The sequence below is a fragment of the Schistocerca gregaria genome, chromosome 7, assembly GCF_023897955.1.
Source record: "Schistocerca gregaria isolate iqSchGreg1 chromosome 7, iqSchGreg1.2, whole genome shotgun sequence".
Classification (NCBI taxonomy): Eukaryota; Metazoa; Arthropoda; class Insecta; order Orthoptera; family Acrididae; genus Schistocerca; species Schistocerca gregaria.
In genome coordinates this window covers 197639984-197663099 of record NC_064926.1, presented here as the reverse complement: position 1 = coordinate 197663099, position 23116 = coordinate 197639984, and the positions used below count along the sequence as shown (strand labels likewise).

Below are 23116 nucleotides of genomic sequence, written 5' to 3'. Positions count from 1 at the left end.
TCACTTGCGTCATACAAGTGTGAGAGAGATTTCCACACTCCTAAACATCCCTAGGTCTACTGTTTTCGATGAGATAGTGAAGTGGAAATATGAAGGGACACGTACAGCACAAAAGCGTACAGGCTGACCTCGTCTATCTGACAGAGACTGCAGTCTGTTTTAGAGGGTCGTAATGTGTAATAGCCAGACCATCAAACAGTAATTCCAAACAGCATCAGGATCCACTGCAATTACTATGACAGTTAGGCGGTAGGTGAGAGTGAGAAAACTTGGATTTCTTGTTCGAGGGGCTGCTCATAAGCCACACATCACGCCTTGTAAATGACGCCTCGCTTGGTGTAAGGAGCGTAAACATTGGACGATTGAACAGTGGAAAAACGTTGTGTGGAGAGACGAATCACGGTACACAATGTGGTGGTCCGACGGCAGGGTGCGGGTATGGCGAATGCCCGGTGAACATCATCTGCCAGTGTGTGTATGCAGCGCCAACAGTAAAATTCGGAGGCGGTGGTGTTGTGGTGTGGTCGTGTTTTTCTTGGTGGGGGGCTTGCACCCCTTGTAGTTTTGCGTGGCACTATCACAGCACAGGCCTACATTGATGTTTTAAGCACCTTCTTGCTTCCCACTGTTGAAGGGCAATGGCGAATGACTCTTCCAACACGATCGAGCACCTGTTCATAATGTATGGCCTTTGGCGGAGTGGTTACACGACAATAACATCGCTGCAGTGGACTGGCGTGCACAGACACCTGACCTGAATCCTACAAAACACCTTTGCCAGGCCTCACCGTCCGACGTCTATACCTCTCCACAGTGCAGCACTACGTGCAGAATGGGCTGCCATTCCCCAAAAAACTTCCCAGCACCTGATTGGACGTATGGCTGCAAGAATGGAAGCTGTCATCAAGGCTAAGGGTGAGCCGACACCATACTGAATTCCAGCATTACCGATGGAGGGCGCCACGAATTTTTAGGTCATTTTCAGCCAGGTGTCCGGATACTTTTGATCAAATAGTGTAGATCCGACATAATTCACTCACAGCTATGCAGAACACTGTTGTGACCACGACTGACACTGTCAATCTCCTACTGAGAAAAGTTCCACAGATGGCGTTCATTGCCAAATAGTACAGCACAGTCTGATGGCTCGGCTAACACCTGTATTTATAATCGAGCTTGCTTTTCTGGCGGTGTTTCCATATTTTAGTCGCACCACTGTAGTTCAGGTATTTACGCTCGTAAAGCCACCCAATTGTGGGGATGTTGATAGTCCTCTTTCACCTGCTGTACCAAATAGTCTCAGCCATGTTCTCTAGTGTAACATCGGGTAATTAAGCGTGCAAGTCGAGATGCGATAGGATACTTGTATAGTCTTCGAACCAGGAATGTATGTGTGCAGCGTAGTGAACTTCGCTGTCCTAGGAATACGGGATGGTCTGTAGCATACTCATCCTGGAAGTATAAAAGAAGTGCAACACTTGATCACAGCGAATGTTGGTGTACTCGTGTGCAGATCGTAAGAACGAAGGCAACTTTCGAATGATGTGTCGCTGCCAAGCAAGAAGGTTCGAGTAAGCTTAGACCATACATCCAAATAACAGTTGCAGTATTTGATAGAAGTCATCTGAAAGAAATACGCAATGAGCCGAACAGAAATGACACTTATATTCAAAAACAATTGATACAGTCAAGTCACCGCGATTTATAACGGTCCCCTGGACGTTACAGTGACGTGACGTGGTTGTTAATACTGCATGGGAGCACCGCAGACAGCAGTACATGCTCTGCAACGTGTTCCCATGTTGGACATAATACTGGTAAGGAGTTCTTGTGGTAGGACGTTGCATTCCTCCACCAGCGCGGTGGTCAGCTGCTGGATAATGGTTGGTGCATGTGGACATACTGCAATACCTCTCGATGGGGTTTACGTCTGGGAAACGGGAGGGCCAGTCCATACGCAGAATATCCTCTTGCTCAAAGAGCTGCTCCACTTGTCCAGTTCGATACAGTCGCGCATTGTCAGCCATAAAAAATAAAGTATGGCTAAATGCACCTCTGAAAAGATGCACATGGGGAAGGAGTACAGTGTCACAATAGCGTTCACCAGGGCGTCAACTAATGTGTTCAACGGAAAGCCTTCCGATACCATATCACACGATCCATCAAAAGGTCATGTTCGACATGTAAGGTGCAATATTTTGTGATTTGCTTATTCTAGGATTGAAGACAACTGTGTAAGTTGTAATGGCACCTTTAATGTCGCAATATTAGAACAGAAATACACGCTTTTACACAATTTTCAATGTGACAACATACAACAGTTGTCAGGATAACGCTTCTTGCTAACATCAAAAAATAAAATAATCCTAAACACAATAATATTAAATATTAACTCTCAGAAGGTTAAATTATCCTAAACACGACAGTATTAAACTAAAAGTTTCTTTACAAAATTGTTCCTACATTTATGTGTCATCAAGTCTATGGTGGATGGTTAGTTATGTGACAAATTGAGCAAAGGATTACCCAAGGTCCCTCGAGTTTACCGTGGACGCAAGCTGGTGAACCAACAAGTTTACGCCTCTGCATGCGGTTTTTGACCTTAAGCTGCGATGAACTATCGTCTGCTAGGCCTCTCTCTTCCGCTGAAATTCCTATAAAACTAATTACACCTTTGCTGATTTTTCCAGCAGAAACTTTCCATGTGTTCCTCGTTATATGAGAGAACATGTACTCATCCCTAGTCTTAGAATGCGGCAAATACAAGCGCATCGTTGGAGCAGCGTGCATATTAAAATGCCAGAATAATTAACTAATTGACTGGTTCGTTTCTCCACAGTTGGAGCTAAACGATGCTACAGCTAATTTCTAGCTGGATATCAGCTGCTGTGAACGCAGTGTTCACATAATTACTCCTCTGCGTCATGCATAGTGTTATGCGCTCTGTTCTTGACACCAGTTCAGAGAAGAGTCCACGAAAATTTCTGTCTTGTCTTACTCATAGCCGAACTGTCTCCCCACCTGGGTTCTTTCATTCTTCACGTCACGGCTTGTTTCGACCAATAGGAGCGTTCCTCTTATTTTGTGGAAACACTCTACTAATCGCAGGGTCCCTACCATTAAATTGCGTTGACACTTTGGATCTTTCCACCTTCCTAGCGCGTTTCTGCCAATCGGACGTTATGTGCCCGTTCCAGACGCCTAAAAGCATACATTGACACTCTCACGTGTGTACCACTCACTGGACACATGATCGAGAATTCCGAAGCGCAGTTTTCTGATAGCTTTCTTTTCTTTCCTTTCCTTTCCTTTCCTTTCCTTTCCTTCCTGAGATGGGCCGTTATACTCACTCTCCCCATCTGAGTCACCTGGTCGGTCGTTGACTTTCCGCCTGGGACACCCCTTTAAGTGTTTTCCGTGGTACCCCCTGTAGCACAGCCTTGCCTCTGCGTTGTCCCTCTGAATTCCAAACTAAAACGCCACTCACTGCTTGTTTGACGTTCCGCTCTAACAGGCGTTATAGGAACGGTGTGTTAATTATCGTTGATTGAATGAATGTCATCCTTTTTTGCATTACTCACTTTTAGGCAGATTTGCTCATTACCGCCGAATGAAGTTAGGTGCCATATTCACCTCCCTGCTGCGATGTATAAAGCTCTCATGTAAGGTGCGAATCTGGCCTTCATTTATTCTGCCACCTTAAAGACAATGTTGCTGGGTGTATTACATGTTACTACCTCTTCCTCTGTATGTCCAGCGTTGTCGAACGTAATCGTTTTGGTGGTTGAGGGTGTTAGTATGGGGAGGCATAATGATGCATGGGTGTACTGACCTCCAAACACGGCTCACTCACTGGTCAGTGGTACCGTAACACTTTGCTCCTTCACCGTGTGCATCTTATGAGTGTTGCGCTTTCGGCCCTGTCTTCATTTTTATGGCTTACAACATGCGACCGCATCGAACTGAGCAGGTAGAAGAGCTCTTGGAGCGAGAGGATATTGGGCGAACGAGCTGGCGTGCCCACTCTCCTGATTTGAATCTCATCGAGCACGTGTGGGATGTGTCTAGATGACGTATTGCAGCACGTAAACGGGCACCGGCGACCTTCCAGCAGCTGATCCGTCCTACCAACCCTGTGGCCACCATCGGAGCGTGTTGCAGAGCGTTTGTGGCGATCGCACACCCTATTAAGAAACAATATCCCGCCTTTTGTAATGTCTGCAGGACCATCATAAATTGCAGTGACTTCAGTGTGATTATTGTCTGTGAATAAAAGTGTCATTTCTGTTCGTCTCATTGCGTATTTTTTTCAGTTGCCTTATGTACTACACTGCAGCTGTTATTTCTAAGTATGTCAAGGTTCTTGGAACTATGTTGGCAGTGATTCATCCACGCGTAAGTTACTTACTGCCTTAAGGTTCAAATGGCTCTGAGCAGTATGGGACTTAACTGCTGTGGTCATCAGTCCCCTAGAACTTAGTACTACTTAAACGTAACTAACTTAAGGACATCACACACATCCATGCCCGAGGCAGGATTCGAACCTGCGACCGTAGCGGTCAGGCGGCTCCAGACTGTAGCGCCTACTGCCTTAAGATTTGTACACCAATGTAAAATAATAATAATAGTAAAAATCCTGGTTTCAGTCCATAACGCGGGTACAGGACAAAACTTGCAGCGCCTGCAGAAGGCAACTGGGTCGGTCTTCGAAAGATTGTGCATGAAATAGTAACAGCAGCCCGTCTAAATACGCGGAAGCAAATCATTAATCTGTTACGCCGAGATGACCTGGAAGATTACATCCTGGTTATAGTTCACAGTAGCTTGGATGAGTAAGCCCACGTCATGGTACGAGCTACACCCACAGCCCGAATTAAACACTCCACACACAATTCGGCCGTCCGTGTACCGAAGTCCTTGCATCGCTGGAGAGGAGGAGGAATCGCGCTTCGTCGTAGCACGTTAAACGCCACCAGTTTCTGTGTTTAGCCATCCTTTGTATCACTGTGAGCAATGGCCTTTCGCGAGGTACCAGATTCCTAATGTCCATTATATGCAGTTCCCTTCCCAATGTTCACTCCGAACATGGGTGGTACAGACCTGTCTTCGAAAGTATCACGACTCAGTGTGAGTAGCATTAAGCGGAGGTGTGCTATGTACTGAGTTAACATTCGACGTTTAAAGTTACGACAGCTTCGCTGCTTAGGGATCATAAATCACTTTATTTTCGAAGTATGTTTGCTTTCAGGTTGGTCTACATGGTTGGTAGATGGAATATGAACACAAATAATTTTATATACATCTAGTAAAAATTCCAATTAAAGTTTGTTCGTAATAACAGCGCAGTTGATTCTCCGTTGCTATAAGAACAGGAGGTAAGAGAATACTACCGCGCTCATGGTGGTGAAAAAAAAAGGAGTTGTTATTGCGTCACAAATATGAAGCTGGCGTCCGTCATTTTACATGGCGCAAAACATAAGGGACACCGAATTTATATTTGCATGGTTCACCGTGGTGATACTTCCCCGAGGCGTTACTCTGACATGTCCGTGCCTTGTTTCGACCGTGTTGGGTGCCTTCATCGTGTGGAGGCGTAGATAACTTTTTACGGGTGTACTAATCGATCCGATCGTTATCTAAAGTTTAAAGGAATCGCCCTTCATTCGTAAGTAGAGCCTTTCAAGCAACATTTTCTTTTGTATACATGAATTGTTGTGCTGTTTACTTTTATCGTAGTGGTTTTATTTATGTCATATGATTTTAGTGTCCCTTCTTTATCAACTTTTTTGTGTTTTTTATTGCGCCCCAAAGTGCTAAAGCTCCGCCATCCGAGCCACACTGTATGAACGGTCTCATCCCCGCACAACACACGACTACGTAACAGCACTGATTGGTGGTGCACCATCTCATGCCCTGGATTCCTCCCGCCGATAATTATTTATTGTTCACATTTTCTCCCTCTTTAAAAAAAGATCCTGGCTAGAGAAGCCGGAGACTGCGGTCACATGCGCTCGCTCGCTTTGGATGCTTGCTGAAGAAGGCTGTGGCTGGAAACTTAAGTGAACACACTTTTAATCGCGCCTGCCCGTTGCTCAGTCTGTGTAGCAATCTGTCCGCTACACACTATAGTTATTCCCTCGTGAAGTATGTTGTAAATAATCCACTCTTTTAACAAGAACAATGATGTACATAATTACAATACCACAAGAAAAAAATTACATTCATGACGCCACATTCAGTCTGTCTATTGGACAAACAGGAGTTCACAGTGGTAACTAAGTTTTGATCACTTACCCATTGATATAAAATGCCTGACCGACAGCAGACTAAAATTTGAAGCTCCACTGAAAAAGTTTCTTTTAAACAACTACTATTCCGCAAAAATATATTATTCCAGAGTGTAAATAGTGATGGTTAGGAATTACTAACATTCGTTTTTTAATTAAAAAACAAAAAATCTAATAAATGGTTAGCATGAAGGCATATTTCCCAAAAATTTGATGTTGATATAAAATGACTCGTTCCACAGCATTATGGTTTGTCGTAAAACTGATATATGGAACATGAAAGTAACTAAAGACTGGTGTATCACAAAGCATGGTATAGGCTTATATACTTTGAAAGCCTCGAAATGAAATTCAGAAGTAAAATGAAGCAAATGATGAAAGTAGACGTACATTCCAATTGTGTTATGTTTGCTTATTCCTAAAAAATTAACAGCTACTGGCGAAAAATAGTCTGGGAAGAGAAGTAACTAGGCTACTGTTGAAAAGGTAGGCCTACATGTTACACAGATTAGGCTATCACCCTAAAACATTATTTACATACATGTTAAAGTAAAATATCCATTTTACGGGGTGTTAAGCGTTTCAGGCCATTCCCTTAACCACATCTATAGAATCGCACAGTGACGAAACATGTTTAAAAATTATGTCTTTTTTTTTTTGCCTTGTAAACTGCTATTATTGGCCACATACTAAATGACGCATCATAGGGAAGTTTTAAAGTGAGAAACTGTGTAAGCTACAGTGAGACTAATGCACTGACAGTCTGATAAAACAAGAACTCTCTTCTGCACAGGCAGTTCTGTTTCTTTGCCATTTCAGTAATATTTCACTTTATTGAAATGCACAAGATAAGATAGCATGCCTTGCTACTTTTCTCAATGTGCACATTTCTGTGCTAACAAAGAACGCGTAGGTACGTTTTTTGCAAACGTAAACATTAAAAATGTTGCACGACTTCAGCCTGAAAATGAAACGAACAAGAAGCAGTACCAATAAGCAAACAAACGTTGGTTTTGAAGTTCCAGCTTCATTTGATATCAATACAAAGTAAAAGCGGAATTAAATGCATTACGAAAGCATCCTTTTCACATCACATCTTTCTCTTCTTGGTTATTTAAAACATATTAACAAAACAAGTTTCAGTACCGAGGACAAATGTGTCGTATTACTAGAGCAAATACGCATGCCAGAAAACAAAAACGTTGGAAATTGTCTTCCTTACACTCTGTACTGGGAGATGAAGCAGCTTGCACAGGATAGGGTAACATGAAGAGCTGCATCAAACCAGTCTCAGGACTGAAGACCACAACAACGACAACACTCTGTTATTCATATAAGCACTGCAAATTTAGAATTTCAAATAGCTGTTGCGAGCACGCGACAGAAATAATGAAGAAGCAATCGTAAACAGCAGTCGCGAATGTTTTGGGCTGTTTAATACGGCGACAGGCCCCGCCCACTCTGGCTTCCAAACAACGTACAGCGGAAGGGTGTACCGCAGTTTCCCTTCGTTTTTTACCAGCATGGCCGCGCTGCAACTTTCATTAATCTCAGTGTATTGATCAGTTATCTCGATTTAATTGAAATCTGGTTGTTAAGATTTATTATCACATTCTGGAGGATTAAAAGAGTTCTTTTCACTGATGGGAAACTCGTAGCTCCTTTCCTTTCAAAAATTGTTAAATGGCTTATAATTTGTCGCAGTGTACAACACGCGCTATGTATTATAAAACTTAGTCAAGTCCTTATATAGCCACGTTGCCTACTGAAGCTTCACTGGTGCTCGCTCCGGCGCCGTAGATAAACTGAAGTGCCAAAGAAGCTGGTATAGGCATGCGTATTCAAATACAGAGATATGTAAACAGGCAGAATACGGCGCTTCGGCGAGCACCGCCTATATATGACAAATCTGTTACTGCTGCTACAATGGCAGGTTATCAAGATTTAAGTGAGTTTGAACGTGGTGTTATAGTCGGCGCACGAGCAATGGGACACAGCATATCCGAGTTAGGGATGAAGTGGAGATTTTCCTGTATGACCATTTCACGAGTGTGCCGTGAATATCAGGAATCCGGTAAAACATCGAATCTCCGACATCGCTGCGATCGAAAAAGATCCTGCAATAACGGAACCAACGACGACTGAAGAAAATCGTTCAACTTGACAGAAGTGCAACCCTTCCGCAAATTGCTGCAGATTTCAATTCTTGGTCATCAACAAGTGTCAGCGTGCTAATCATTCAACGAAACATCATCGATATGGCCTTTCGCATCATTCATATTGTCTTTCGGAGCCGAAGGTCGACTCGTGTACCTTTGATGACTGCACGACACAAGGCACAAAGCTTTACGCCTCGCCTGAGCCCATCAACACCGTCATTGAACTGTTGTTGCCTGGTCGGACGAGTTTCGTTCCAAATTGTATCGAGAGGATGGACGTGTACGGGTGTGGAAAAAACCTCTTGAATCCATGGACCCTGCATGTCAGCAGGGGACTGTTCAAGCTAGTGGAGGCTCCGTAGTGGTGTGGGGCGTGTGCAGTTTGAGTGATATGGAACCCCCTGATATGCCTAGATACGACTTTCGACGGGTACGTAAGCATCCTCTCTGATCTCCTGCATGCATTCATGTCCATTGTGAATTCCGACGAACTTGCGCAATTCCAACAGGTCAATGTGACGCCCCACACGTCCAGAATCGCTACAGAGTGACCCCAGGAGCACTCTTCTGGCCATCAAACTCTCCAGACATGAACACTGTTGAGAATATATGGGATGACTTTGAACGTGCTGTTCAGAAGAGATCTCGACCCCCTCGTACTCTTACGGATTTATGGACACTTCATGGTGTCAGTTCCCTCCAGCACTATTTCAGACATCAGTCGAGTCCATGCCACGTAGTGTTGCGGCACTTCTACATGTTCGCTGGGGCCTTACACGATATAAGGCAGGTGCACCATTTTCTTTGGCTCTTCAGTGCATTTTATGAATTTGAATTTCTCGCTCAATTTTTTGCAAGGAAGCCAGATATTATTTTAAACAATTTCTTAAATTCCTCGAGTCGTTATGCCCTTTCTCGTTTTGTCAAAACCTATATACCTTTTTCCTTCGTTTTTGAAGAGGCAAGCCAACGTATTTTTTCTTTTATTTCACATACAGCATTTCCTGCTTCCTCCCTTATGTATCAGAAAGTTTGCTCTCTGGTGGTTTTGATTTACTGAGGTGTTCAGTTTCCAGGGCCAACTTTCGACAGCATTCGCGGTTCTGTGCCGCTGGTTAAAAATTGTCCACATTTCAGTATACTAAGATTTTCCATTCGCTGATTGACCATATAGTCTACGAATTTCTCCGCTACTATCCACGCTTCATCAACACTTTGGCGGAAGATGTACCACTGCAGCTCGCAGCCAGCAAAACAATCGGATTTCTTTTCTATGCATTTTTTTCTCTGTTAATCCCAATTATTGTATTTTCCTTCGTTTCTTCTTCTGTGTTCCTTATCAATGTGTATAGTTTACTTACTTTTACTTTATTTACATGTGGCAAGTACTTCTACGAGCCTGTTCCATTCCTTCGTGACGAGTGCTCTGTTCATCCATTTGGTGTTGATGTTCATAATAGCTGCGTGCTCCCTAATGGTATCTCGGCACCTAACTCTACGCCTTCCTCTTGTTCCACACCAATTATCCTGCGGAATGCCATTTTAGGTTGTCTACTTTTCGTTACTTTTGCTATGTGGCCTGTCGCGTTCAATCATCTCTTCTTTAGCACCTCGACGAAGTTATGTTGTTTGTACAGCTATCTTAATTGTTAATTTTACTTTTATCCTCCATTCCACATTGTTTTCATCATACTGTCCAAAAATTCTTCTTAGTTTTTTTCTTTCGAATAGTAACAGTTTTTCTTCATCTTTCTTTCTGTATCTTAAAAGTGAATCCATCGACAGCCAAAGGTGCATCACTTTGGATTTTCTTACTTATGACCAGATATTCTATCTTCTTTTCAGTAACACGTAATCCTGTTTTCTCAATGATTTTGCATTACTCTGGTATATTCTGCTTTAGAACTATTTATCAGTGCTACGTCATCTGCACAGTAAATGCTAGTAAAGTTCCTGCATATTTGAATCCCTTGTGGATTAGTTTAACCAACTTCTCTACCGACTAAATAAAATAGGCGAAATTGCGTCCCCTTGTCTCATTTCAGTAAACGCCACAAAATTTTCAGTTTCTCCTATAGGTGTCTGCATACGACGTAGTTTCGTCTATAGAGATTTTAAATAAACTGATTAGCTCTGATGGTATTTCAAACTAAGTCATTATAATTAGGGGTGTCTGACACTGTATGATATCATAGGCTTTTTTGAAATCTATAAATATTTGGGCAAATACATTGAATGCGCAGTTATTGGTCTTAGAGTGAAGAAGCGACCTAATGTGGATGTACTTCTGCGGAAACTGCTTTGTCTTCAGTTATTGTGGTCACCTGTTCATTAGGCACATAGATAGGATTTTACAAGTGACATCCAGTAAAGAAATTCCCCATGCAGCAATCGCAAATAAGGTAATAAGCTTTCTTAAATGTGGGCATATAATTGCGGTTTTACAGCCAGCGGGTATGGTTTCTATTTTCCAAATTTTTTCTATTAAAGACTGCAGTTCTCATTCCAGCTGCTCAGAGTATGTCTGGTCTTCACCACAAGCCTTGTTATTCTTTAATTTCTTTATTTCTTGCTGTATTTATGCTGTATTTAATTTACTGATGGGGTGCTGACTTTGACATGACCTGTACCAAGTTCTTCAGATTTAAAGCAAACTATATGATCTGCTTTGTGTTTGAATTACTTCGAACAACTGTCAGATGTCTCGTGTATAAGAACAGTTTCATTTTCAGGCATTTTTTTCCAGTTTTTCATAGCCGGCCGGGGTGGCCGAGAGGTTCTAGGCGCTACAGTCTGGAACCGCGCGACCGTTACGGTAGCAGGTTCGAATGCTGTCTCGGGCATGGGTGTGTGTGATGTCCTTAGGTTAGTTAGGTTTAAGTAGTTCTAAGTTCTAGGGTACTGGTGACCTCAGAAGTTAAGTCTCATAGTGCTCAGAGCCATTTGAACCATCTTCTTTGCAATCGAACACCAGGATCAGGCCTAACGTGTATTTTCAAAAAATCTATTACCTTCAATTAATTTCTAAATGTATTCGAACACTTGAATCGCCGAACTAGTGCCAGGGTTCTGGATCACCCCAATAGCTTCCTTTATTGATTCGCACGGTGCACTCTTAGACTTCTCGTAATATGGCATATTTGCGACAAAATCTAATCCTTCAGCTTTCAAATCTTGAAATTCCTCTTTGGAAAACAAGCACTGTCTTTTCTTCGTGGACACTCGCTGCAGTTACGCATTCGTTTATTAATCTGCACATACGCTTTGTCAGGTGGGCAAGAAGGTAAGATATTCACCCATGATTCTGCTATTCGCAATTTTTAAATGGCCTGAACACTTACTCCGTTCGGAATTCAGGCACAGCAAGTTCGTATACTCATTTCCTGGTGCATCCGGTAGGGATGAGTGCCCTTCAGAACACACATGGCTTCCCTTTCGTTTTTGTGATTATTTCCATAACTCACAGTGTATGGAACACAAGTAGCTTAGACCTACGAAACTATACGGAAACGAAGGTTACGGTTGAGGGTGCTACCTTGACAACATCGTGACAACAAATCCACTGCTGGCGAATGACGCGTTAATCAGCAATGGGTGAGACACATGATATTCTATCACGGGTCTAATTTACGCCTTTTATGTGTGATTTGCTGTTTGGTAGTCGTATCCGTGAATTAGTGCTTAGGATCGTCTGATTTAGCGGTGTCCCTTTTTGTCTTGTTCAGTAGAATGTTAGGTGCGTTTTCCACATTAGTTATTTTTCTAAGTATGCACACAGACACTTCGCAACATCACTAAGTCTCAGTGGTGCGTCCCAGAGCATCAGCCGTAAGTCATCTGCGTTTTGTTGTTTTGTAGCCGGGTGTCTGTCTGATTTGTTTTGCACGGGTTTGGCCGGATTCTCCTCCTAGCCATAGAGTTCTCAAGTCGTTGTCGGTAGGTCTGTCTGGTTGAGTTCTTTACACCAATAGGCGACGCCGTCAGCGTAGACTCCAACTGTTTCGAAGGGGGCTACTCCTGAGGCCTGGCCGACTTACACTAAGTGATCAAAAGTATACGGACACCTAGCTGAAAATGATTTAAATGTTCGTGGCGCCCTCCATCGGTAATGGTGGAATTCAATATGGTGTTGGCCCACCCTTAGCCTTGATGACAGCTTCCACTCGCGCAGGCATAGATCAGGTGCTGGAAGGTTTCTAGGGGAATGACAGCCCATTCTTCACGGAGTGCTGCACTGAGGAGAGGTAACGTTGTCGGTCGGTGACGCCTGGCACGAAGTCGGCGTTCCAAAACAATCCAAAGGCTTTCTATAGGATTCATGTCAGGACTTTGTGCAGGCCAGTCCATAACAGGGATGTTGTTGTCTTGTAACCACTCCGCCACAAGCCGTGCATTATGAACAGGTGCTCGATCGTGTTGAAAGATGCAATCGCCATCCCCGAATTGCTCTTCAACAGTGGGAAGCAAGAAGGTGCTTATATCATCAATGTAGGCCTGTGCTGTGATAGTGCTACGCAAAACAACAAGGGGTGCAAGCCCCCTCCATGAAAAACACGACCACACCATAACACCACCGCCTTCGAATTTTACTGTTGGCACTACACACGCTAGCAGATGACGCTCACCGGGCATTCGCCATACCCACATCCTGCCATCGGATCACCACATTGTGTACCGTGATTCGTCACGCCCCCAACGGTTTTCCACTGTTCAATCGTTCAATGTTTACGCTACTAACACCAAGCGAGGCGCCGTTTGCCATTTACCGGCGTGATGCGTGGTTTATGAGCAGCCGCTCGACCACTAAATCCAAGTTTTCTCACCTCCCGCCTAACCGTTATAGTACTTGTAGTGGATCCTAATGCAGTTTGGAATTCCTGTGCGATGGTTTGAATAGATGTCTGCCTAATATACACTCCTCGAAATTGAAATAAGAACACCGTGAGTTCATTGTCCCAGGAAGGGGAAACTTTGACACATTCCTGGGGTCAGATACATCACATGATCACACTGACAGAACCAAAGGCACGTAGACACAGGCAACAGAGCATGCACAATGTCGGCTGTAGTACAGTGTATATCCACCTTTCGCAGCAATGCAGGCTGCTATTCTCCCATGGAGACGATCGTAGAGATGCTGGATGTAGTCCTGTGGAACGGCTTGCCATGCCATTTCCACTTGGCGCCTCAGTTGGACCAGCGTTCGTGCTGGACGTGCAGACCGCGTGAGACGACGCTTCATCCAGTCCCAAACATGCTCAATGGGGGACAGATCCGGAGATCTTGCTGGCCAGGGTAGTTGACTTACACCTTCTAGAGCACGTTGGGTGGCACAGGATACATGCGGACGTGCATTGTCCTGTTGGAACAGCAAGTTCCGTTGCCGGTCTAGGAATGGTAGGACGATGGGTTCGATGACGGTTTGGATGTACCGTGCACTATTCAGTGTCCCCTCGACGATCACCAAGGTGTACGGCCAGTGTAGGAGATCGCTCCCCACACCATGATGCCGGGTGTTGGCCCTGTGTGCCTCGGTCGTATGCAGTACTGATTGCGGCGCTCACCTGCACGGCGCCAAACACGCATACGATCATCATTGGCACCAAGGCAGAAGCGACTCTCATCGCTGAAGACGACACGTCTCCATTCGTCCCTCCATTCACGCCTGTCCCGACACCACTGGAGGCGGGCTGCACGATGTTGGGGCGTGAGCGGAAGACGGCCTAACGGTGTGCGGGACCGTAGCCCAGCTTCATGGAGACGGTTGCGAATGGTCCTCGCCGATACCCCAGCAGCAACAGTGTCTCTAATTTGCTGGGAAGTGGCGGTGCGGTCCCCTACAGCACTGCGTAGGATCCTACGGTCTTGGCGTGCATCCGTGCGTCGTTGCGGTCCGGTCCCAGGTCGACGGGCACGTGCACCTTCCGCCGACCACTGGCGACAACATCGATGTACTGTGGAGACCTCACGCCCCACGTGTTGAGCAATTCGGCGGTACGCCCACCCGGCCTCCCGCATGCCCACTATACGCCCTCGCTCAAAGTCCGTCAACTGCACCTACGGTTCACGTCCGCGATGGAGCTCCGTATGCCACGGCAAACTGGCTGACACTGACGGCGGCGGCGCACAAATGCTGCGCAGCTAGCGCCATTCGACGGCCAACACCGCGGTTCCTGGTGTGTGCGCTGTGCCGTGCGTGTGATCATTGCTTGTACAGCCCTCTCGCAGTGTCCGGAGCAAGTATGGTGGGTCTGACACACCGGTGCCAATGTGTTCTTTTTTCCATTTCCAGGAGTGTACATTTCGACCCTCTTCAACTGTATGTTTTTGGGCTGAACGCGTCCCTTCACGTTTCCACTTGACTATCGCATCGGAAACAGTGGTCCTAGGGATGTTTAGGAGTGTGGAAATGTCGCGTACAGACACAAGTGACACCCAATCACCTGACCACGTTCGAAGTCCATGAGCTCCGTGGAGCTCTCCATTCTGCTCTCTCACGTTGTCTAATGACTACTGAGGTTTCTGTTATGGAGTACCTGGCAGTAGGTGGCAGCACAATGCACCTAATATGAAAAACGTATTTTTTTTTGGGGGGGGGGGGGGGGTCCGGATACTTTTGGACACATGGTGTATATCCCCTTCCACCGCAAGCTGCTCTCTCCGTAGTCCACGCCCGAAGTACACTCGAAAACTGAGTATGCTCTACCCTTTCTACTGACTTCTGTTGATGTGTTAACATTTATTGAAGGAACCTTACTTTTTCCAGCAGAAAATTTGATGTACTGTCGGTTTTCAAAGTTTAGAACAAGTGCATTTGCAGAAAACCAATTAATGCTTTTTCAAAGACCTTATTTGTATAATTTTCAATTGTACTTTTTTTACTGGATTAATAATGATGCTTGTATCATCAGCAAACAGTGTCAGTTCAGCTTCCTGTTTCAAATAGGGAGGGAGGTTGTTCACATATATCAAGAACAGAAGGGGACCCATGATTGAACCCTGTGGAAAACCTAATGTAATTTCACCCCAGTTAGATGAAGTGGCAAACTTATTTAAATCACTTGACCCATATGTCTCCCTGAGCGAGGTTGCTCTTCAAATGTTCTCGGCCTTGCGAAAATTATTTGTACCACCGAAAAAATTGGGATCTGTATTAGTAATGTCCCCCTAGGGGTGTTTCAACTTCACAGAGATCATACTCGCCTTTTCCCTAAGTTTAACACAAAGTTTAGAGGTATAATGTTGCTTTAAATTACGCTCTTCCTTTTTTGTAACACACAGCACAACTTCACTGATGGCGCTCCCAAAAAAACATATGATGGCTATACGGAAATGAAATTCGGACTCTGCATCTGGAAAGGATGTACACACCTGTTCACACAAATAGAACAATGCAGCGTTGTCGTAGCGTTGTCAGTCTCATTACTTTTCTCACACACCTCATGTGTGACACACACTGGCCTTCCGCAAAGGTCATTTCTGACACTCTCCAATAATGCCCGTGTTTTATTGAGCGTGCAAGAGACAGTCTTACGCACTGCTTTTTCAGTATGCATCCGACTTTCCCGACTCTCACTTAAACATGTTTCTTAGACGAATGTATTGCCAAAATTTCATTATTGTATTTTATTTTTAATGTCTTTATTTATTTACCAGTGTTGCGTTTTTTTGAGTTGGTGTGTGTAATCAATATTACAGTCTTGTGAGATTGTGCTAACAGTTACACTACTGGCCATTAAAATTGCTACACCAAGAAGAAATGCAGATGATAAACGGGTATTCATTGGACAAATATATTATACTAGAACTGACATGTGATTGCATTTTCACGCAATTTGGGTGCATAGATCCTGAGAAATCAGTACGCAGAACAACCAACTCTGGCCGTAGTAACGGCCTTGATACATCTCGGCATTGAGTCAAACAGAGCTTGGACGCCGTGTACAGGCACAGCTGCCCATGCAGCCTCAACACGATACCACAGCCCATCAATAGTAGTGACTGGCGTATTGTGACGAGCCAGTTGCTCGGCCACTATTGACCAGACGTTTTCAATTGGTGAGAGATCTGGAGAATGTGCCGACCGAGGCAGCAGTGGGACATTTTCTGTATCCAGAAAGACCCGTACAGGACCTGCAACATGCGGTCGTGCATTATCCTGCCGAAATGTAGGGTTTCGCAGATATAGAATGAAGGATAGAGCCACTGGTCGTAACACATGTTAAATATAAAGTCCGGTGTTCAAAGTGCCTTCAATGCGAACATGAGGTGACCGAGACGTGTAACCAATGTCACCCCATACCATCACGCCGGGTGATACGCCAGTATGGCGATAACGAATACACGCTTCCAATGTGCGTTCACCGCGATTTCGCCAAACACGGATGCGACCATCATGATGCTGTAAACAAAACCTGTATTCATCCGAAAAAATGACGTTTCGCCATTCGTGCACCCAGGTTCGTCGTTGAGTACACCATAGCAGGTGCTCCTGTCTGTTATGCAGCGTCAAGGGTAACCGCAGCCACGGTCTCGAGCTGATGGTCCATGCTGCTGCAAACGTCGTCGAACTGTTCGTGCAGATGGTTGTTGTCTTGTAAACGTCCCCATCTGTTGACTCAGGGATCGAGACGTGGCTGCACGATCCGTTACAGCCATGCGGATAAGATGGCTGTCATCTCGACTGCTAGTGGTACGAGGCCGTTGGGATCCAGCACGGCGTTCCGTATTACCCTCCTGAACCAACCGATTCCATATTGTGCTAAGAGTCATTGGATCTGGACCAACGCGAGCAGACCACCCCTAACAAACTCCGTGCCGTCAAGGACACGACGACTGTGTGGCGGTCATCCATGCGAGCCAACCGCAGGGACTCAGTCGTCCTTTGTCGGCTCCGCATTGGCCACACCCGACTCACGCACAGTTATTTACTATGTCGTGAGGATCCCCCTCTTTGTCGTTGTGGGGCGTCCTTGACGGTGGTCCATATTCTGTCGGAGTGCGCCCTTTTAACCGTGCTCAGGCAGACTTTTGCAATGCCTGACACGCTCTTTTATCAGATGACTCTGCCATGGTGGACTTGGTTTTGTGTTTTATTCAGGCAGGGGGTTTTTATCCTTTAATCTGAGTTTTTTTAGTGTTGATTCTGGCTTTTAGCCTCTGATTTTAATCTGAGTTTTTTTAGTGTTGATTCTGGCTTTTAGCCTCTGATTTTAAACTGAGTTTTTAAAGTGTCCTTGGTGGTTGGCTTTTCCTCTTTTTCTCTACGGTCGGCCAACCACCGTCACACTGTGTGTTTTAATTTGTTTTGTCTCGTCTCTGTCGGAGTATTTCATGTCCTGTTTCGTCTGCTGTCTTTCCTGTTGTTCGTTTTTTATTCTCTTCGGGTGGTTTTAGTTTTTATGGAACAAGGGACCGATGACCATAGTAGTCTGGTCCCTTTAATTCCACAAACCACCAACCAACGCGAGCAGCAATGTTGCGATGCGATAAACCGCAATCGCGATAGGCTACAATCCCATCTTTATCAAAGTCGGAAACTTGATGGTACGCATTTATGCTCCTTACAGGAGGCATCACAGCACCGTTTCACCAGGCAACGCCGGTCAACTGCTGTTTGTGTATGAGAAATCGCTTGGAAACTTTCCTCACGTCTGCACGTTGTAGGTGTCGCCACCGACGCCAACCTTGTGTGAATGCTCTGAAAAGCCAATAATTTGCATATCACTGCATATTTTTCCTGTCGGTAAATTTCGCGTCTGTAGCACGTCATATTCGTGGTGTTGCAATTTTAATGGCCAGTGGTGTACGATAGTATAAAAATAATTTAGTTCCCTGACTGACATAAATGCAGCATTTTAGTTTCTACAGCTCAGGAAACTTCATTTTATCCCGCAGGGGGGTAATGACGCCGAGGTTGGGAACCACTGATCTATAGCGATCCAAAACAGCGAGCGACGTTTTTTGACCGAGTGACCCTTATTGTTTCGTATAACGTTATGAGACATTTGTTTGTGTTGGCAGGCCCTGGAGCTGGTGGTGCTGTCGCGGCTGCAGTGGCGAGCCTCCGCGGTGACGGCCGTGGACGTGCTGGAGCAGCTGGTGCCCCGCCTGCCGTGGGCAGCCACGCTGCGCCGGCACGCGCTCTCCGTGGCCGCCCTCTGCTGCACCGGTCAGTCCCCGCCGTGCATCGCAGCGCACGCCTAAACTGTTCCGTCACGAAAGCAAAACGAGGATAATGGAATGTAGTCGGCTGATGCTGAGGGAATTAGATTGGGAAATGAGACACTTATAGTAGGAAAGAGTACACAGAGTACGCGAAAGAACTTGCCCCCTTCTAACAGCCGTGTACCGCAAGTCCCTAGAGGAACGGAAGGTTCCAAATGATTGGAAAAGAGCACAGGTAGTCCCAGTCTTCAAGAAGGGTCGTCGATCAGATGCGCAAAACTATAGACCGATATCTCTGACGTCGATCTATTGTAGAATTTTAGAAAATGTTTTTTGCTCGAGTATAATGTCGTTTTTGGAAAACCAGAATCTACTCTGTAGGAATCAACATGGATTCCGGAAACAGCGATCGTGTGAGACCCAACTCGCTTTATTTGTTCATGAGACCCAGAAAATATTAGATATAGGCTCCCAGGTAGATGCTATTTTTCTTGACTTCCGGAAGGCGTTCAATACAATTCCCCCTACGGAATATCAGACCAGCTGTGTGGCTGGATTGAAGAGTTTTTAGCAAACAGAACACAGCATGTTGTTATCAATGGAGAGACGTCTACAGACGTTAAAGTAACCTCTGGCGTGCCACAGGGGAGTGTTATGGGACCATTGCTTTTCACAATATATATAAATGACCTAGTATATAGTGTCGGAAGTTCCATGCGGCTTTTCGCGGATGATGCTGTAGTATACAGAGAAGTAGCAGCATTAGAAAATTGTAGCGAAATGCGGGAAGATCTGCAGCGGATAGGCACTTGGTGCAGGGAGTGGCAACTGACCCTTAACATAGACAAATGTAATCTATTGCGAATACATAAAAAGAAGGATCCTTTATTGTATGATTATATGATATCAGAACAAACACTGGTAGCAGTTAATTCTGTAAAATATCTGGGAGTATGCGTGCGGAACGATTTGAAGTGGAATGATCATATTAAATTCATTGTTGGGAAGGCGGGTACCAGGTTGAGATTCATCGGGAGAGTCCTTAGAAAATGTAGTTCATCAACAAAGGAGGTCCCTTACAAAACACTCGTTCGACCTATACTTGAGTATTGCTCATCAGTGTGGGATCCGTACCAGATCGGGTTGACGGAGGAGATAGAGAAGATCCAAAGAAGAGCGGCGCGTTTCCTCACAGGGTTATTTGGTAACCGTGATAGCGTTACGGAGATGTTTAGCAAACTCTACAAGAGAGGCGCTCTGCATCGCGGTGTAGCTTGCTCGCCAGGTTTCGAGAGGGTACGTTTCTGGATGAGGTATCGAATATATTGCTTCCCCCTACTTATACCCCCCGAGGAGATCACGAATGTAAAATTAGAGAGATTCGAGCGCGCACGGAGGCTTTCAGACAGTCGTTCTTCCCGCGAACCATACGCGACTGGAACAGGAAAGGGAGGTAATGACAGTGGCACGTAAAGTGCCCTCCGCCACACGCCGTTGGGTGGCTTGCGGAGTATAAATGTAGATGAAAGGAGATTTGCTATTTGGGGAGCAAAATAACTGACTATGGTCGAAGTAGAGAGGATATAAAATGTAGACCGGCAATGACAAGGAAAGCGTTTCTGAAGAGGAGAAATTTGTTAACATCGGGTATAGATTTAACTGTCAAGAAGTCGTTTCTGAAGGTATTTGTATGGAGTGTAGCCATGTATGGTAGGGAAACATGGACAGTAAATAGTTTGGACAAGAAGAGAACAGAAGCTCTCGAAATGTGGTGCTACAGAAGATTGCTGAAGATTAGACGGGTAGATCACATAACTAATGAGGAGGTACTGAATAGGATTGAGGAGAAGAGGAGTTTGTGGCACAACTTGTCCTACCAACCGATCCCTTCTTCTAGTCATGTTCTGATGCATCAAGGGATCACCAATTTAGCATTGGAGGGCAGCGTGGAGGGTAAAAATCGTAGAGGGAGACCAAGAGATGAATACACTAAGCAGATTCAGAAGGATGTAGGTTGCAGTAGGTACTGGGAGATGGAGCTTGCACAGGATAGAGTAGCATGGAGAGCTGCATCAAACCAGTCTCAGGACTGAAGACCACAACAACAACAACAACAACAGGTGGGTCACAAACACCGCATAACGTAAACGATAACGGGAAATCTGCGATTTTTTGGGGCAGTAACATGAAATTGGCGGTTTGGGAGTTAAGTATGATCTTGAAGTAACATGTAATTTAATGCGTAAATCATTGTGACTGTAGATGTGACGTCATACGGACTACATTCCAGTAACAGTCAGCGAGGTGACATTTCGCGACACTTGTACACAACCTATCGTATAAAACTGTCGCGTTTTTAGACACATTTTCTACAGTGCATCAGTTAAACTAGATGTTTTCATAGTATACAAGTACAAATATGGGAAACACCAAATACGAGGGTCACTCCAGAAGAAAAGTACACTATTTGTTTTTAAATCCATCTTTTATTCTACATGTTCGAAAGCTTTCCAGTGTGTAGATACATCCTTTAGGAACAATATTTTCATTTCCCCACATAATTGCCATCCCTCTCAACTGCCTTACGCCATCTTGGAACCTGAATACCCGCACGGTAAAATTCTGGACCAACCTGTTAGTCACTGTTTGGCAGCTTACACAAGGGAGTCATCCTCTTCAAACCTTGTTCCACGAAGAGAGTCTTTCAGTTTCCCAAAGAGATGATAGTCACATGGAGCCAGGTGAGGACTGTAAGGCAGGTGTTTCAGTGTTGTCCACCCGAGTTTTGTGATCGCTTCCATGGGTTTTGGACTAACATTTTGCCGTTCATTGTCGTGCAAAAGCAAAACATCCTGCTTTTGCCGATGTGGTCGAACACGACTCAGTCGAGCTTGAAGTTTCTTCAGTGTCGTCACATATGCATCAGAATTTATGGTGGTTCCACTTGGCAGGATGTCCTTCGGAATCGAAAAACACCGTAGCCATAACTTTTCCAGCAGAAGGTGTGGTTTTGATTTTTTTTTCCTTGGGTAATTTGCACGATGCCACTCCATTGATTGCCTCTTCGTCTCTTGTGAAAAATGATGGAGCCTTGTTTCATCACCTGTCACAATTCTTGCAGAAATTCATCTCCACCGTTCTCGCACTGTTCCAAAAGTTCGCTGCACACCGTTTTTCTTGTTTCTTTGTGAGCCACTGTCAACATCCTGGGAACCCACCTGGCACAAACCTTTTTTAACGCCAACACTTCCAGTATTCTGCAAACACTTCCTTCCCCTATCCCAACGTAGCGTGACAATTCGTTCACTGTGATGCGTCTGTCAGCAGTCACCAATTCGTTAACTCTCTGCACATTGTTTAGTGTGTGCAGTACGATGCCTGCCGCTCTGAGGACAATCCTCAATATTGCCGTGCCCGCTTTCATCGCGTAATAACCTGCTTGCCCACCGACTAACTGTACTACGATCGACAGCAGCATCTCCACACACCTTTTTCAACCTCTTGTGGATGTTTCCCACTGTCTCGTTTTCAGAGCACAGGAATTCTATGACAGCACGCTGCTTCTGACGAACGTCAAGTGTAGCAGCTATTTTGAATACATGCTGTGACGGCGCAACTCACGGGAACAGGTTGATCTAAGTTTGAAAGCAAGCGGGAAGAGTGTATCTACACACTGTAAGACCTTCACACATGCAGAATGAAAACTGTATTTTTACAAAAATGGGGTGCATTTCTTTTGGAGTGACCCTCGTTAACACTTCATTTTTGCGAACACGCAAATCAACATGGCGTCTGATACTTTCCAACATGTATCATATCCCGTAGCCAGATAAATTAGGAAGTCACATGTGTGTTACAAGAGCTGCAGCGGGAGAGGAAATAACTGAATAATTACAAAATGAGAAATGTTTTGGATAAGACTCCCAATGTAGCTAATTCCACAGAATTCGCAGCTGGATAGTAACAAACTGGATGATGTGCAATAAAATATGTCGTACTTTAAAAAAATGGACTGCATATTCTGAAATAAATGAAGTGTCGAATCACATAGTACTACGCTGGTGGCGCGTAATCATCACATCGAACATTTGCTTCACAGCAGAAATGAATATCTGAAACACACAATGCGGTTATGCAAATATTTGTGGATACAAAACATTATATTTAATTATGATGGCAGTTAACTTTTGTTTCACTTATTCAAGTTACCTGTTGCCGACAAAAGTAATGTTCACTTTCTCTTCGGTATCAAGCTTGCATTCAGTACTGACAGGTTTCAACTATTTGCTTTTCTGTATGTATTAGTTGTACAGTAGCAGTGACATGTTTACTAATAAGAAGCTGTCAGTATATGAAAGCAATGGGAGAATGGTACAACAAAGCTAAGAGTAACAAAATAGACGCCTTGTTTTTAAGGTAGCAGAAGAAAGACGAGTCTAAAGGTTTGGAAGATGAATCATTTATTTAACATAAAAAAGACGACTTGAAATAGCACATTAACAT

General features: G+C 44.6%; 1 protein-coding gene across 1 annotated transcript in view; it reads left to right on the top strand.

Moving 5' to 3' along the window:
* LOC126282348 (G1/S-specific cyclin-D2-like) overlaps positions 1-23116 on the top strand; it is a 151255-nt gene that overhangs the window by 54757 nt on the left and 73382 nt on the right. Inside the window, exon 3 of the mRNA XM_049982004.1 lies at positions 18470-18617. Coding sequence (XP_049837961.1) covers positions 18470-18617 — 148 coding nt within the window. The remainder of the gene's footprint in view (positions 1-18469; positions 18618-23116) is intronic.